Source organism: Adelges cooleyi, unplaced genomic scaffold (assembly GCF_023614345.1).
Source record: "Adelges cooleyi isolate 19-005CV unplaced genomic scaffold, UGA_ACOO_1.1 ACOO_flye_CR_arks_rails_tigmint_CR_PRNA_2, whole genome shotgun sequence".
Taxonomy (NCBI): Eukaryota; Metazoa; Arthropoda; class Insecta; order Hemiptera; family Adelgidae; genus Adelges; species Adelges cooleyi.
The window spans coordinates 4,393,748-4,407,698 of NW_026095860.1; the positions used below are offsets into that span (position 1 = coordinate 4,393,748).

General features: G+C 32.0%; 2 protein-coding genes across 4 annotated transcripts in view; both read right to left on the reverse strand.

Annotated features, from left to right (window-relative positions):
* The window catches only part of LOC126833707 (ras-related protein Rap-2c), a 91,582-nt gene extending 85,565 nt beyond the window's left edge, over positions 1-6,017 (reverse strand). For all 3 annotated transcript variants that reach the window (XM_050565200.1, XM_050565195.1, XM_050565197.1), the window contains exon 1: positions 5,821-6,017. The gene's annotated coding sequence lies outside the window, so the exon portion shown is untranslated. The remainder of the gene's footprint in view (positions 1-5,820) is intronic.
* Positions 6,018-9,420: 3,403 nt separating this feature from the next.
* Positions 9,421-11,937, reverse strand: LOC126833729 (uncharacterized). The gene is made up of 7 exons (XM_050565235.1): positions 11,788-11,937; positions 10,440-10,518; positions 10,210-10,274; positions 10,014-10,049; positions 9,835-9,943; positions 9,684-9,751; positions 9,421-9,570 (listed from the first exon to the last, which is right to left on the reverse strand). The coding sequence occupies exons 1-7, from the start codon at positions 11,851-11,853 to the stop codon at positions 9,514-9,516; spliced, it is 480 nt and encodes a 159-aa protein (XP_050421192.1). The 5' UTR covers positions 11,854-11,937; the 3' UTR covers positions 9,421-9,513.
* Between the last annotated feature and the right edge of the window lie 2,014 nt (positions 11,938-13,951).

Below are 13,951 nucleotides of genomic sequence, written 5' to 3' on the forward strand. Positions count from 1 at the left end.
AAATAAATAAAATTCCAAAGGAGATGTTTTTCAAGCCGCTCGTTTTCTATAATGTAGTACCATAGGCGTAATTAGCGAAAATAAACCATTTGGCAAAGCGACGTTAATTAAAAAAGAGAAGAGTAAAAACATTTGATTGCTCTTTTGTCGATTTAATTACAAGCGTTAAGAATTTTTTCGCGACTCGACACCGGTTTGAAAATTATAAATCTTTTTTTGTTTTCTCCGTTTGTTAAACGAATTATATACATATATATATATATAAATATAACCTAACCATAGTGAAAAAATGACAACTAATCGGATATTAAATAGTAATGTATACAGACACACACACACACACATATCGACCGATTATTTCCCATAAAAGCAACCAGGGTGGTGGATTTACTGAAAACAACAACCAGCCAAGTGTGCAAAGCCGAATATGCTAAACGGGACATCGTTTTTATGATTATTATAATATCACACGTTCCGAAGTTCAACGGTAGTACGTGCTTTTGAAATCCAATCCACCATCATCGTGGTTATATATGTCTCTTTTGATTTGAAAATAAATGTTATGCGTTATTCGCATATTGTGGTTAAACCGCAAAATCACACAATATCAACGTTAATACACATTATTATTTTTAATAGTTATTAGTAGGTTCTTTGGCATTATCCTAATTTAAAAAAAAAAAAATTGGATATTTTCGGGAGCTCCCACGCTTTGTTTCTGATTGACAGAAGTTCTAATTAAAAGAAACGGTCCAGCGGGTTCTATAAGAAACGCGTACAAAGCCCGACAAAAAATGTAATTGGAAAACCAATACACATCAAAGCTAAATTCGACACATTTCAACTTTGAAGTATTGCTGACAACATATTGGTTTGTTGGCAACAATGAGAATTTATTTATATAAAACACTGAGCAAAATGTTATTTGTATCAAGCAAACCTGGGCATTTTTTTTTTTTTTTGTAACAAATAACAAGTTTGGAATATATTTTTATTGTATCAAATTGATGCATTTTTAATTTATAACAGACTAATTATTTATATATATATGCCCAGGTTTGGTATTATTGGTTATGCTATTTTCTTGATTATTGCAAAATTAATTTATAACAGTATTTTAATAATAATTTTAAGTGATTCTACTATGTATGCTTAATGATAATTGCACCTTTAATATGATACCGTCGATTTTTCATAAAGCAACAATAATTCTTAAAATCATATAATGTATACTGTTGTAACCTATTCTAACCCAATTCGTTGACGGTCTGTGAAGCTCGAACAAGTCAAACCAAACAAAACCACCACGAGGTTATCCCCTCGTGGAATATTTTTAGAGTAAGAAATTCTTTAGTTACCCTTACTTAGTTATACAATTTAATTTACCGCCCTACAGACCAGGAGACACAATGGAAACTCTTACAGATTAGTATCCGGGTTATTGAAATACAAAAAGGTATCTAGGTTAAAAGGCTGTGTGTGACGTTAAGAGTGTGCTTATGTCCCTTGAGTATTAGGCATTAGCGTCAGCTCGTTTACATACCAAATTAGTGTTATGTACTATGTACATATTATGTTAAAACGCATTCGATTTGTTCGTCACGTTTCGTAATTAAATTTAATTCCAGTTGATTCGAGTAGTATTGTCATATTTTATTATAAATTGTTGATGTTTGGCGTAGGGGAGGAATGACATAAATAACGTAGTTGTAATATTAGTGATGACAAGTTATTATCGACACAAATACATAGCAGGCTGGGTTTTCAATGAAAAAAACGTAGCTGTCCAAAAGAAGAATGTCACTCTCGCTGTTATTGTTGTATCGCAATAATATCGAAAATTATTGTCTATCATCATTATTTTGATCAACGGTAATCGGCCTGTCTGTCGATACAAAATTGCTCTTGCTTCCTTTCCGGTTGGTTTTTAATTGATTTCCTCGGTTAATTTCCGAAACGCCTTCCGCAAAAAAAAAAACTCATTGGGAAAATCCCGGACCAAGCAAAGAGAACCTAACCGTGCCGTATTGGCGGCATGTAAACGCCGAACCTCACAACCACCGTTGGATCCCGGCGTCCCACCGCCCATTTTTAAGGAGTAAAGTACAGGCACATTTTTTAGAAAATCTTAATTTTGAAAGGTTAAACTGTGATGTGTAATTATTAGTTCAATAACTAGGACTCTATTTTGGTAGTTAATTTATTTTTTCGACTATCACAGCATCCTTGAAAGCGATTTAAAAATGTTTTTTCATCTCAACTTGTTTAAGCAGACTGAAAATAACTCGCTTAATTTTGGATTTAGAGTAAAAGCACCCATTATAAAATTAAAAGAGAACAATATTTCGGAGGGCAGGACGGTGCGTTTTTTTCATTATTCCAAGTATAACGCTCAATACATAGTTTAGAAATAACGACTTTTTTAACATTTTTAAATGACTGTAACTTTCCAAAAAATTAATTTTTTTAAAAAAACACACCGCACCGTCTTGCCTTTTGGAATATTGTTTTCTTTTAATTTTATAATAGGTGCTTTTACTCTAAAACCAAAATTAAGCAAGTTATTTTCAGTCTGCTTAAACATATTTTTACCACTGAAAATCACCGGTGCGACGCTCTCTTAAAACCAATACCAATGTATTTTTTTCATTCATCGTTATTGTTATAATATTATGTTCACTGTGATACTTTATGCATTGTCATTGTTGTAGAAGCGAACCGTTGTCGTGTCGAAATGAACAAACAAAATAATATAGTCTATGCTACGCATACCTGACACTGTTTTGATTTATATATATATATGTACCGTATGTATGAGCGGCAGGTAGGGGTTTTCCGGCGAGAAATCAAGTCTCGGGTAAGCTGATAATATATGTGCGTATACAAAATAATAAATTTTAATGAAATAATAATTGTTTTACACGCGGTGGATGTTTCCTACTAATAATATTATCGTGTGACCGCCGAGAGGTACTGTTGTTGTTATTATGTTACTTAGTCAACGTTCTAACGTAGAGCTCAAGCTATAGTTTAGTTCTGACTCGCCAGCCACGAGGAAGTGTATAAAATAACACCTTCGAACTAATGAACAACCCTTATGTGTGCCGTTTTGTTCGATAAGATATGCACGTGCCATCCGAGCAGAAAGTATGACTTAATAGTGACAGACACGATGTTACATTACTAGTTTCTATCTAAAGGTATTCGCGCGAGATGTATACATGTAGTTATCTTGATCATTGTATAAACAATTCACCGTCTTGATGCTAATGTTCACTTTACGTTGTTATCATAGTATTCTATTTTGGCCCTTAGGGCGAAATATTCATTAGTCACACGTTCTGTTTGTTTGTTTGGCAGATTTTAGCGGACGAAATTTCCATATAATAGCAAAGTATATACGAATTACACGTGTGAAACAATAGTGGAAGGTAGTTCATTATCGCAATAACTTATATTGTATTTACCTAATTGGTTTCGGTTACACCAGTTACACAGTTATTCCAACTTCAAATACAATGGTTTACAGTATCGAAGGCTTTAGACAGATCGAAATAAATAATGTCTACTCGATAACCAGAGTGTATTGCGCCGTGTTATAATATGTATTGCAGATTGCTCATAAGTTACTAAATTTAAATAGGAATTATACTTCAATTAGATTTAGGTATGTTTATAGCAACTAATTATTCAAAAAATCGTTGGTATATTAGATAACTCTAAACAGGTATTTCTCAACATCAGTTGACATGGGATCTAATATTTACAAACAAATTTCCCTCTCTAATCACTTTCTTTCATGACCTACATAATATGTATTACCGTCAACAGCTCATAACGCACTAATCTCGATTGAGTTTTAAGCCCTGCAGGGATACTCGACCTAAACTCGACCCGTCGGCACGATTAACCTTACATTTTGAATAGTTTTTCAGGCGCGGGATGTGTAAATGCAAAAGCCTCGCGATGACGCGGATTGATTGACCTGATCTAATATAAATGTCTACTAGTTTCGCGCTTATGGATGTACTCGATTACCTACACTAACACGCCCCACGAGTTCACACGTCCAGAGAGGGAAATTACAATTTAATTACCCGAGCGTTATTCAATAAAACAGTAAGTGAATGGACGAATTTCACAATCCGAACGGTTACCGTTTGCGAATAATTAGCACCGAATCAAACACATAATATTGATAATGTGCGTTATGGTTTTTATTGGCGTTGGCGGTGAATCATTATTTTTTTCAGTCTCGTCAGTGACGGTGTTTGATTGCTGAATTTCCTAAGACGTTCGAGATGTCAAAAGGATGTCTTACACGTAGTTTGTTTGTATGGAATTTGTACAAATGCATTATTATTACAATGATCGATGACATATTATTGTGTATTGTGTGCGTGTGATACAGTGCCGACCCGGCTGGGCTAACACTACTATGTTTTATGTACGTTTTGATTAACAAATAACAGCAAAAAAAAAAGAAAATTGTTCATCATTTCAAATCTGCCGACTTGAAAGTAAATTAAAATCTAGACTGTGACAAATGTACGAGTACCGTTGATTAATTACACGAATTAGCCGTTACGGTAAACTCGGTCGAGTACGAATTAATTTCCCGTTTAAGATGTATGGAAAAAAAAAGTCCACAAAATTGAACTCATTTCGAGCGGTACATAAATAAATCCAACAGCTTTTTACCGTCGCGGGAAAGTTAGATGTATAGAGGTACTTAGAGTTGACCGAATTAAAGGTTTATTTACCGTCACAATTGGTTGGCTATTGTCGCCTAACCGCGCTTTAAGTACCCCGACAGGATTATAATATTGTATCATACTTCTAGGCGCGCTTTAACGTGTATGCTCAGTGAACTGGCCTGTAATATTTCCATTGCAAAAGTCTTGAATCTCCGACGAAAGGCGCGTACTTATGCTAATATAGGTAAAATATATAAATGGTAAAAATGATTAAGGCAACAAACGCCGTGTTAACGTTATTCTACTTATATCCATCGAATAGCCGGTTGTCGGTAACTGATATCCTACATGTATGTATTTGTTTTTTTTCATCACATCACATTAAATGAATATTGTAATCGAGCACCGTGCGAGTATAATATATTTAATAAGACGAGTTGACGACTTCGAGTGTTTCGTTTAAAATAAATGCCTTACAGCGGCTAATATCGTCTCAAATAGCTAATAATGGTTCTTATTTCAAACGGTAGAAGGTGTAGGCAAAATTTGGCCGGGACTTTCTGTCAAATTTTCAGGGTGGATTTTACTTGGTGTCGGAACAAAGTGTTTTAGAATATGTCTGTTTTTTTATCGAAATCACAATCTTTCCACTTTTCTGAATCCGAAACCTAACCTAACCGTTTGTTTTCTCGAAATAACAAAAACGGTTAACGGTTTGAAAACGGTCTGTTTTTTGACGTTTTAGATAAAAAAAAACACCTGACACAATTTCCACCACTTTGGATGGTCCGATTTCTATTCTGTAAAGATGTACGAGTTGCTTGGCTACTACACTTCATGCCACGTGCTTTTTTAATGTTGAAAAATGTTCAAATTAAATTTTTTTTAATTACAAGATACTGCATTTTTTTAACAGATTAAAATAGGACCATCCCGGGTTGGCGTAATTTTTTAGTACGCTTTTTAGGTCTAATTGCGTTTACAAATTGATCTGTAGCAAATAAATCGACACGGTTGAAATTTATTACAACCCTCAATTGTTCTAAAACACTGCCTATATACAACTCAAACTTAATACCCGTCTGCTGGCAATCCCCCCATGTTAAACAACATAGGTACTCACGATACGTTGGACGGAGTTGGTCGACGACTCTGCGCGGTGTGTATCAGTATTTTGTTTGTCGTTTCCGTGTCGAACGTTGTGGTTTAACGGAAGGTATCTTTTTTTTTTTTTTTTGAATTTATTTTTGACGTTCACCCGGTTTAACCGCCAAAAGCACGCCGTGCGGACAGTCGAGACTTTCACAGACTATCGTTCGCCCCGACCACACCGGACACTTTAAAAGGTGCGTTGCCGTCGACTCCGCCTCGACGCCACCGGCCGCGGTGCGCACGCGATAAATACCGTTAACAGAGCTGCCGGCAAAACGCCATACGTAAAGGTCCCAAAGGCTAATAATTTGGCTCAAAACTACTTGCCAAAGTACACGGGAGATTTTGAAATATATATATATATATATATATATATATATATATAAAAATCCAGTATTCGTAAATATAAACGTACATTGTTAGAAATAATATAATAAAATTTAACATATAATTATAGAATTTTATTTTATTAGTTAATTTGTTACTACAAAATGATGACAATATATATGTATTTAATGCACAAAATTATTATTACAACTATTATGGTTTACTTCAACAGGGCGGTTGATGTTAACACATATTTGGACGCCTGCTGAAAGGTTAATAATGATTCATTCCAATTTTTTTTTATAAAGGGAGATTTTCTTCGCGTACCACCCATGAGCTTTCCTAATACCACTAGTGTTACGAATACCACAGGTTGAGAAGCGCTGTGTTAAATAATTAATATTTCATACGGACGATTGATGCGTATAATATAAAGACAAACTCAAAAAATAACAATAACTATATTATAGTTATTGTTAATAAGGTAAAAAAGGTTTTCAGTAGAGGTTAGATACAGCCAGGCCCGCCTGGTTGACTGTTCCTTACAAAAAGGTATATCCAAAAAATATTACCTTTAATAAAACTTTTAAATTTATATTGTCTGGAAAATTCAGTGGTATGGTAAACGTACCTGAACTTGGCCCACCTACATTATTGTTTGATCTTATCGAAAATACTATCAAAAGTTTGCAAGTAAATATTACCAATTTTATGGAAGATGGGCCAACTTCATGTAGCCCGGTAACATGCTCCGGCCAGGTATACCATTCGATTCGTCTCAGCTTGCAACTAGTCGCAAGTCCAACCCTGCAATTTGCAGTTTTTATAAAACAAATTTCTTCCAAGAACAAACAATTTAAGAACATAAGAAATAAAATATTCATAAAAACCTACAATTTTTTTTTAAACTAAAAATGTAATACAACGTATTGTTATGAGAGTGTTACCGGTTAGGATTTACTGTATTATTCACACATGTTATTAATTTTATTGAATTTAAACATTCATCTCCTTATAATAATGAAATGAAATCATATACACAATAAATAGTTAAGAAATCAAGTTAATTAATAGTATAATAATTCAAATACAGAAAAATTAATAAAACATTGGTAAAAACAATCATCGACCATCCGAATAATATTCGGGTGGCCTTCTATGCGTTGGAATAAACCTAAACACGTTGATATAACTGTATAAGATTTATGTTTTAATTAAATTTCCCAAGTAAAGCTTAATATTATAAGTGATAAAAACCAAACAGTATCAGTTTTATTTTTCCTCGAGTATTTTCCCAGAAAAATCCGTTACATCTCCGAGAGTAAACAATCAAATAATAAGTTATCTATAGTAGAATCTTTTTTTTTTTTGGGGGGGGGGGGTGGTTTTGTGGAATTTGTGCTATATTGCTTTTGTACTTATCAGTACACAAACTCTATACTCAAGCTTTGATGTTACTTACATACAATTTGGGCCTGCAAACAACAAAATAGTTTTCTGTTTGACTTCGGGGTAAATAGGAAGTTACCAATTTTCGAGTGTATCATTAGACCACAACATCTTAAGGACAACAAGCAAAGTAAAACTATGAAGTTTTAATGTCCAGTTTCTGTAAAATGTCTCTGTGTCGTTGACGGCGTAGAATCTTTCATTATAGTTACACTTAGAACTCTATATACCTTGTTGTTTTGGTATTTGCCAATTTATAGTGAAAATATGTAACACATTTAAATGTATATATTAAACATCATTATAAAAAAAAAAGCTATTTATTCATTTTTTTTTTTTATATAAATATAAAGGAAAATCTAAAACACATATATCCGAGTTTAAGAGTTTTTCTACTTTTCTGTCTTTATAAATTATAATAAGTATTTCATAATTATAAATTTGGCTTTTTGCATTCGTGATTCGAACGAATCGAAAAAAAAATAACAGTATTTAGCAATTATTTTAACAAAGGCAAATGTTCATAAAAAAAAAAATGGGTTACTCATTGTTATATTTTGAATAAGCATAATATGATATAAATTACAATTTGTGTAGCGATATTATGTTTTATTCAGATTGGACCTAAAAAAGAAATCGCATTTCGAGGGTTTTTATTTTACAATTGTCGTCAAGTTTGCGCAAGTTCTTTCAATTCTGTTTAATATTTATTTATTATACATAAAAAAACACCTCTTTATTTTATTATGTTATATGCTCGACGTTGCTGCGAGCTTAGGGATCGAGTTACCGACTTACTTTATATGTACAGTCACCGGTGGTTTTGGCGTTGAGCTTTTGATGTAATCCGATGATATTTTTTTATTTATAATATAAAAAAAAAAATTTGAAATATTATTAATGGCTTTTCGAGCAATCCCCGCGTCAACGGTTTTACCATAAAAATTATCCTCCGGTAAAACGCTATATAAACCTAACCATATAAATCATTGTTTTTTATGTATATATATATATATATACTGTTGCTTACATCAGGTTTACTAGGAAAAACGTTTTTATTAATTAGTTTTATACGTATTATACTTCAATTTTAGTCCAGAAATAACAAATCTGTACACTGTCACCGGACAAACGATAATGGATATAAATGTTAACGCATTATCGAAGGACTGCGTGGGACGAAAAAGAGTGTCAGATTATCACTAAGAAAATAAACAATTTTTTAACACAGTTATGTATTAAAATAGAATAAAAAATCATTATCCCGGATGTACCTACTTAACACAATGCGACAATAATATTTCTAAACTGACCCATCAAAATAAAAAACACCTATTGTGTTCATCGATCATGATAATTTGCTTAAACTGATAATGTGCAAACATTTATTTTTAATTAAATGTTTATTTTTCAGATAAACTGACAAATGAATAATATTATTATTAGAATCGACCGAAAAATAGATTGGGAAAAGTCTTTTAAATAGTTTAAAAATGGTGTAATAGCATCTTTATAATATTATTTAAATGTCAGGCAACACCTTAGTAATTATTTTATACATTACGCGTTGCACGTTTATCATTTTAAATCTATTAATTTTCACAAATTAACCGACAAAAGAATATTCAACTCGAACATCAATTATATATACCCGTCATATCTACTATCAATTGAGAGTAATTAATAATGGCAACTGTTGTAAAGTAAATCTACTATTTTAAATAACTGTACTCGGGAAATGATAATTTCAAAAAACAAATAGTCCGTTTTACTAGTGTAATTTATTTCTGTACGGTGTAAGGTAATTATAACATAATAGAATTAAATTTTTGTTTAGGCGTAGGTACTGATCAGTCGTGAATCATGTTGGTTATATTGCACGAGTTTATCACTGCTTCATACCGGGTGACATAGCTTTCATCATTGTTGTCATGCGTTCTTTCAGCTGGAAAAATATACATATTTTTTTGTATATTTTCAACATTTCATTGATTGTTTTTTTTGGGGGGGGGGGTTGAGGGCAGGGATAGGGGTTATTGTTCGTGACAAACAACAAACCTTGGGCGACGTTTTAAGAGCGCAAGTCATGAAGTTTTCCGAAATAGCACATTCGTCGTCTCCTTTGGCTGCAAACGGAAATGAAATGAAAATAACAATATTTTTGAATCTATACGGCGATTGATATTATTATTATTATTGTTATACTCACGGTTGGCACATTTTTCATGTATTTCTGTCAATTCGGCCTTGACCGATGCGTTTTCTAACTGATCCACTAGTTTCATGTAAGCACCGGGGACGGGTTTACCGTCTACAATCTGTTGTCAAATTATAATATTGTAAAGATATTGATATTCGAAGAAGAAAAACATTTCACAGTCAACTTACCAATCCCATATCTTTTCCCATGCACGCGAGGGCACACTGCAATGAAAAACAATAGAACGATAGAATTTATTTTGGATATAAAAATTGACAAAATCTTGTCATTTCGCACTTGACAGTACTGATGACTAACTTACGTGCATTAAGTGAAATTAAATATATATTATATGATTCAATGCCAACTAATTTGAACACTCACCGTGCAGTCTTTGTACTTTTGTTGGGTGATGTCGTATTCGCCATTCATCATTTCGGAGCAAACGTCTGTAAAGTAAAAACCAAAAATTAACATACAATATATAATTGATAATGATATTGCCATACATACAATAATTATTCTTAATTGTGTGTGAGTCTAATTTCTTTAGATAACACAAAAAAGGTATGACCAAATTAAATTATTTACCCGAGTCGATGCGTTTTACTCACCTAAATCAATATTGTTGAAACATTTAATGCCAACCGCTAAAAACTTTGCCAACTTTTCCCCGTCAGCATCACCAGCAACCTTTGGAAAAACGTACAAAACAAATTGTATCAGCCAAATTTTTTTAATTCGACAATAAATACGACTAAAAGTATATCATTCATGTCTATATGTTTACACCGTCAAAATAATACTTGCACTTTAAAGGTTTACAATAGCAATACAGTACAACAAGGTTGAAAAAAAACTCTTAAAATATGCACAAACAATTGAGAAAATAAAATACAAAAAAAATTGACATTTATTTATTAACATTTTGTTTTGCTTGTAAATTCAATTATACTTATACATTTTTTTTTAAAGTCTTTATTAATAAAAAATATTTGGCTCAGCAATTAAACAGTAATAACTATACTTATAAATTAAAGTACCCTTCTTAAATCAAGAAATAATGTGCTACTTTTTTATTTCAATTTGTAAGTATGGTACCTATATATTTTCATTATTTGACAAGACGTGTTATACAGTTATAGTTTGTTTAGTTACATATCTTCATTTATAAACAACGTTTATTATTACATTTTAATATAAAATGAGGTGGCCATAAAAATATCCACCAAATCTCTTTTTTTCATTACATATATTCGTGGTGAACTATTTTTTTTAAATAGGTATGTTAAAGTTATACACAAAGTAATGAGTAAAAAGTTTTAATTAGATACACAAAAAAAATAATAAACTAGTTATTGCATACCTTTTGTTTGGTTAAATTTCAGTAAGACTAACTCTATTATTGTACATTGAAATTTAACAATATTCTGAGATATAGTACTACCGGTATTCAGTGAAAAGCCTAAAACATATTATGAAACCTTTCACCTAGACAGGGTGGAAACTTTTTCTTTATTAAGCTCTTTTAAATTTAATTGTGGACTTTGTATCTAAAAAAAATTGTTCTGAAAATAGATATGATGCAACTTACTTATAACATAAAACATTAAAAATTTGTTTTCTAAATATTATGTTCAAACTTTGATTTTATTTAGAAATAAAAAAAAATCGATTACAACCCCAATTTTTTTTTGTACACTTCTATAATGTTACCTATTTATATTTAATTATTTGTGTTTGTTTTAAACTATATTTTTGCCAAGGGATAGTGATTTTTTATTTTATACTGAAAACAATTTTGGTTGGTTTTTTTTCGATATTATAAAAAAAATTATAAATCGCCCAATTGAAATGATCAGTAGGTCGCTTAAAAAAAAAAAAAAAATACTACTGATTGACTAGTTAGATTGAAAAAACTATATACTAGGTAATATGTATGTATCAAAACAACTAACTTACCTGGCTGAGATACATAGATCCGACCAGCACGAAAACGGCGACCAGAAGGACTTTGTTTGCGGTCATGTTGGACGAGACTTGTTGAGGAAGTGATGACGGGAAAACTTCGTGGAAGTATAACACCAGGAGTGTTGGATGTCGGACAGCGTCTACCGGTTTGCCTGGTCCACTCGACACCGGTGGCTTTTATACGGTGGAATTTTTTTTTATCGTTTTATCTTTTCGGTTTGCGTCTCCGTGCAAGTCCTTGAGTTATGGGAAACATCCGGCAATTTGGACGATTCACAGTTTTTTTAATAAATCATGCACACACTAATATATAGGTACACGCAAGCAGGTGTATATACTATATACTATGATAACGAGGAAAACTAAATTTATTAAAAAAACAACATCTGAAAATAGAAAAACGACGAGCGCCGCCGTTAATGACGCGTCTGGGTGGTTACTTGCCTCCCTCTATCTAATTAAAAAAAAAAATCTTAATTTCAAACTCGAGGACGAACCGCGTAAACGGTTCCAGTGCTTAAGGTAGGTATACATAATAAAAGATATAATGATCATGCATTACATGTAACCACCGCCAAAATATTATGTTATATTTGTGTTGTTATTGACCTTAAGACATCTGCTGGAATCCTAAATTCATTCGGGTCTGGGCAACTAGTAAAACTTCTAACTTAAGTATCCTTCAATAAACCTACGCCTAATCACCGAAGCTCCTTAACATACCAATGTTATCAACTCTTGCCTCCTACTAGGTACCTACTATTAAAAAATTCCATACGAACACCTCCAACCACACAAATCCCCTCATATCTAAGATATTATCTTCTTATTGCACAATCCTCCTCGTCTACTAAAGTGTAACTGTCCACGAGATCTAAATACTAGACATGTAAAAAAAAAATTGAGAAAAACATAAATTTTCTTGTAATACTAAGCCTTTGAATTCATACTTGGAGTGTGTTATAATGGACGCTCCCTTTTAAAAATCAACCAATTCACTTATTTTATTAAGTATTTTATTTAAAAAAAAATACACAGTTTGACGAGTTCATGTTTTAGTTTCTGAATTTAAAAGCATTAGACGGTGTTTAATTTAACATAGTTAGGTTCACTCGGATGTTAAAAAATAATATTAAAAAAATCGTTTTCCCGGAAAAAAAAATGTTTGCATTTACCGATGATTATTATCTTCTAATTTTCTAATTAACTGAACTCTAACCGTTTTTTTTTTTGTTTTAACTACTGTTTATATATTATCGAGACCAACAAATCTCTATGAATATTTAGAACCGTCAATCCCTATTATTTTTGTATTGTTATACCGTTTTGCTATGTGGTATTTTCTAAATACTTCCTAACTATTAAATAATAGTGTCACACCAATGACCGTCAACTGTACTTATCGTTTTTCGCATCACTTCCTATGGCCATCAGAAAATTTCCGTTTTATTAATTTTCGCGTTATACACTAAGCATATAGGTACTGAGTTTCTATCTATTTGTTTGGGTGACATCAATCCTTGGAAAATTAAACACTTCCAGTAGGTACACAGTCAAGTGGGATAGAAACGTTTGGTATTTTGTGAAATTTCAAAACAATATGTCCTTAAATAGAAATGTATACAACCGTCTGACGTCTGGTCTTACATAAAACGGACAGATAAAAATAAATAAACTTCCACGTTGACGTCATAGACAGGGCAAGTGAAAATAGAAAATTGTTTAATGTTTACCTTGATAGTAATTAGCACCCACGCAGTTTTGTTTGTCTTATTATATCGTTATTATCTTAATACAATACAATTATACTTATGTTGCAAATTTTTGTATTCAAAGGAATTATAATGATTAAGTTGTTTAACAAATTACAACTCGAGCTCAAAATTATTTTAATTACACTTCGACAACATCTTTAAACGGTCATGGGTGTCCTATTACACTATATAAGTATTTTACATAAATGAAAACCGAAATTTCCTTTATTCAACCTCTAAAATGTAAACCTAAAAAATTAGTGGTTACTCGAAATATATAAGATTCCGTTCACGGTATAAAAATAAATAGATTTGTTACTTTATTCAATTGTTTTTTGTTTTTTACTTAAATCTTAAATATTTCTTTTCCGGATGGCTGTGTAAAAAAAAAATGACTGTTT